The sequence below is a fragment of the Olea europaea genome, unplaced genomic scaffold (assembly GCF_002742605.1).
Source record: "Olea europaea var. sylvestris unplaced genomic scaffold, O_europaea_v1 scaffold1001, whole genome shotgun sequence".
NCBI lineage: Eukaryota > Viridiplantae > Streptophyta > Magnoliopsida > Lamiales > Oleaceae > Olea > Olea europaea.
This window is the reverse complement of record NW_019227325.1, coordinates 236,038-240,161: the sequence shown is the minus strand read 5'-3', so window position 1 is coordinate 240,161 and position 4,124 is coordinate 236,038. Positions and strand designations below refer to the sequence as shown.

The window sequence follows — 4,124 nt, the reverse complement described above, 5'->3', positions numbered from 1 at the left end:
AACAATCTGTTGCAAGCATATTGAAAAATATATGTATTTTTTCTACAAGACTGCAGATTCATACTATAGGCACAGTAGCAGTTGCTCTTTTGTGGCACGAGTTTCAGTACCACTACTCTGCATAAGTGCATTGGATGATCCAGTCTGCACCAGTGAAGCCATACCTTTCGATGAATGTAGGTATGGTTGCTTATCTTGTGTCAGAGAGAAATGCTGCATAAATTTCTTACTTTCCTTCACGATATCGATTTTTGCTACTAATGTAACCATACTTCTCTTATTGCAGAGCAAACAAAAATACAGTCCTAGCTACAACACAACATGGAGGACATCTAGCTTTCTTTGAAGGCATTGCTGGATCTAGCTTGTGGTAATTGAATTCATACTTCCCTTACTGTGAATTTTTTGTTATGTATCTGCAATTTTAACTTTTAAGATACCACAGACGCACTGGGAGAACGTCTAAAGTGGTTAGTCAAAAACAATCTTGTTTCTTTGCTATTTCCACATCTTTAAAACATCATCTGGCATACTATTCTCCATGTATTCACTTTACTACTGATGAAGACTTAAGTTTAAATATGTCCCCTTTCTAACAACTTCAGCTTTTGGACAATGTGGTTCAACATGCTATTATGGCATGCAAATGCCTCAATTTTAAGTTTCGCTGCCATCCATTTATGAAAATGTACAAGTTTGAGACTGTTACGGATGTAAATAGATGCTTAATTATAGGGATTGATAGCTTGATTATAGTTTCCTAATTAGCATAGTTTCCTAATATAGATTTCTCAATCTTTATATATGTTTGTATCTTTCCCATGAATGAATACAAGGAAAAATCATTCTCTCATAACCTACAGAGACAATTGATGAGAACCTAATTCAAGAATGCATGTCTTGGGGCAGGTGCAAACTAAATTTAAAATAAATGAATGTGCCTTCTCTTTAACACCTTAAACTCTTAGATGAGGTGGTCCGACAGGTACAAGATTAAAATCCAATGGATTGTGCAAGAACCAGCCACTAACTTATACGTTGCCTCTACTTGGAAGTCTCGAATCTTCGACAGAGATCGTTCCTTTAGTTTAGCAATCAATTAGATCCCGACTGACTTAGCTTGAAGCATGGCTTGCCGTTTTGGGGCTCGATGCTACTCTTGGGAACATTGGTACATCGACTTTCAAGGAAGATGATGACTCAAATTTTTTTCTCGTAGGATGTAAAGGTTGTCTTCGGTTAGGAGATGATGGCTTTACGTATAGAATGTATTTTCCATTGAATCCATGAAATACTGTTTTCCCGTACTCCATTAGGCTAATCATTTTCACTTTCCATTTTTAATAGTGCCTTTTTTTGCCCAATGTGATTTTAAACGTACTTGTGTTAGATTTTAAAATTTTCCTTCTCGTTTTAGAAGCTAGATTCCGAAGAAACTTATTTGATGTTAAAATGTAATGTTTACAATCTTATTTTTAGAAGATTGGCGTATATAATAAATCTCAAATTGTTTTTTTGCTTTGCAGGTGGGTGAGAGCAGTCAATGAATTTTTTGAAGCCTTACATTCTAGTCCCTTTATGCATCATCAAAATGTATGTTATCATCTCTATTTTGGCATGTATGGTAATTGGTATACTAGATTGAACAGCACTGGACAAGATTAACGAAAGAAAGAAAAAAGCTAAAATCTTGTCCATTGTAATAATTTCGAGTAGTTTGTATCAAACACGCCTTAAAAGTGTGCTTTTATTGCAGGCACAAAGTATCGACCCTCATTCCACAGCAATGCAATCTTCAATTGATCAAGGCCCGTATCTTAACATCACAGATGATGGTATGGTTGCTGCCGCAGACAATGGACGAACAGATGTAGATGTTGATGTTGAAGAGTCATTTAAAGAGAATAAAGATCGCAATCAAGCCAATACAACAGTTTCAGCAGGAGAACATGATTTCACAAGTGGAGAAGAATCAACCCGTGCTGCTCAAACCCCAGAAAAATCTGCGAATTCCAAGCATGAGAGCATTGTCGAAAGGTGCTTATATCTGGTTTCACAACAAAATAGGATGTCACTATGGCTGCTTGCTTATACAGCCATCATATCGACCTGGCCCGTGGTTGGTACAGCATTTGGTTTCTTTTTCAGGAAGAAGTTCAAAAAAGACTCATCTGGAAAGATACAAAAATGATGGATCATCATTTTGCAAGCTAGATTTTGTACTTTACCATCACAAAATAATAAACTACTGTAACTGTGATTGCCCTGTGTAATTAAGCTCACTGTGTGATCTGGATGATCTATATATATCCTTTGTGATCTCTTTCAATACGTATAAAGACATGTATGTTTTGCTCATTTTAACATTTTCCCCTTTCCATTATGAAAATTCTGGTTCCTCCACTCGCAGCACCTAAAAGCCAAATTACTTTACGACAGAGTAAGCTGCCCTCTTTAACAAATCTTTTAGATTCTTCAAAAGAAAGAAAAAAAGATCAAAGTGGAAAAATATTGAAATTGGGCCAACTTGACCTTGTAAATTGCTTGTCCTCCAAATGAAGCCATGACCAAGAAAGTCCATATGATGAGCGAACCTACACCAACTCCTAAGAATTTTGAAGAAATCAAGTTAAATTTGAATATTTCCTACGGACTAATAGTGAATCTAAATAAATAAATATATACTCTGTGATAACTTACGGTTCGCGATGGAAAAAGTTCAACATGTATCAAAGCAAGAAGAAAGCCAGAGTTCCTAGTCTACCTACCTCCCATTTATGAAAATTATACATGCAACAAACATTTACAGCAGATACGTGTGACTTGAGGGTTGTATTAAAGACTAAAGTAAATAAACGTGTTCACCTTGTAATAGCTTAATGATGAGGACATCGGACGACGTTTACTTATTTTATTTAAGCTTTATTTATTTTCTTGAACTATTATTTAAATTTGAACTTGTATGGGCTCGGGCTCAAGCTCGTTAGGGTTGCTTTACTATTTAAACCTATTTTACATTATGATTTTCGGTTGATGATGAATGAATAATTATTTTGGTGGCTTATGGCGCATCCCTCCCCTTCTTTTATTGAATTCTTCTTCTATCCCCTCGCTTAATTTCTCATTCTTTCTGAATCTTTCTTTTATCTCTATTAATCATCCTTTTGGTGCTGCATCAAATTTGGTATCAGAGCCTAAACTTGGGTAATCTCTCATTTCCAATTCAAAATCTCTTTCTATTTCTTTCCTAAGAATTTGTGGAACAGCACAAACAAATAAACTTTTAGCATGAGCAGCCAAGTTATTATTTTTCCAACTTCTTCATAGTTGTTCCAAAAAAAAAAATCGTGTTACTGTTCAAGGGTACTATTCACACCCGAAAATTTATATATTTTTTTTTGTATTATCAGCTTAAAAAAAAAAAAAAAAAAAGAGGTTACTGTTCACACCAAAAAAAAAAAAAAATTCTCATTTTTTCCCTGCTGCTGTTGCTCATAAATAAAAAATAATAATAATAATTGTGGTGTTGTTCCACAAATCCCAAACCCTAGCATTCAAGCCTACTTAACCCTTCAGCCCATATATTCCATCTCTATAACCTACTCCATTCATTTTTTTTATCAAAACACTTGGGCCATAAGCTAGTGACCCAAATTACTCCCAAAGCCCACTAAACGCACAGCCCATCTCTCATCATCTATTTAGCCAATCCACTTGCTTTTCAACCCAATAAACACTAAATCCAACCCACTTATCACATATTATCACAATCGGCCCAACACCATTCAACCCATGATCAGTCCCAAATATCCAACCAAACCCGATTATAACCAATCCATTAACATCAAATACCCCACAGTTTCACCTGATTTCTCTCTCATAACCTCTCTCTTGCCGTTGCCGCCTCTAATCACCATCACGCCACCACTTCATTATCTATTGTACCCAGGCATCCAGAGCACTACAACTTCATCGCCATAGGCCACCACCACCAACCCAAGATCATACACTTCCACCACAATTACCACACTCATATATTTTCTCGTCCATCTCAACAATCTAAAAGCCTCAGTCACTACACACAGTTTTATGTCCACACCAAAACCAGCACAAGTTACAGTCTA

At 36.0% G+C, this 4,124-nt stretch overlaps 1 protein-coding gene across 3 annotated transcripts in view; it reads left to right on the top strand.

Annotated features, from left to right (window-relative positions):
* LOC111372468 (embryogenesis-associated protein EMB8) overlaps positions 1–2,358 on the top strand; it is a 9,652-nt gene extending 7,294 nt beyond the window's left edge. For 2 of the 3 annotated variants that reach the window (XM_022994824.1, XM_022994825.1), the window contains exons 11-14: positions 50–180; positions 287–370; positions 1,527–1,593; positions 1,757–2,358. In XM_022994824.1, coding sequence (XP_022850592.1) covers positions 50–180; positions 287–370; positions 1,527–1,593; positions 1,757–2,191 — 717 coding nt within the window. In that variant the 3' untranslated portion in view covers positions 2,192–2,358. Of the gene's footprint in view, positions 1–49; positions 181–286; positions 371–1,526; positions 1,594–1,740 lie in introns of all 3 variants that reach the window. The other variant, XM_022994826.1, reaches the window with a different exon arrangement.
* Positions 2,359–4,124: the final 1,766 nt, after the last annotated feature.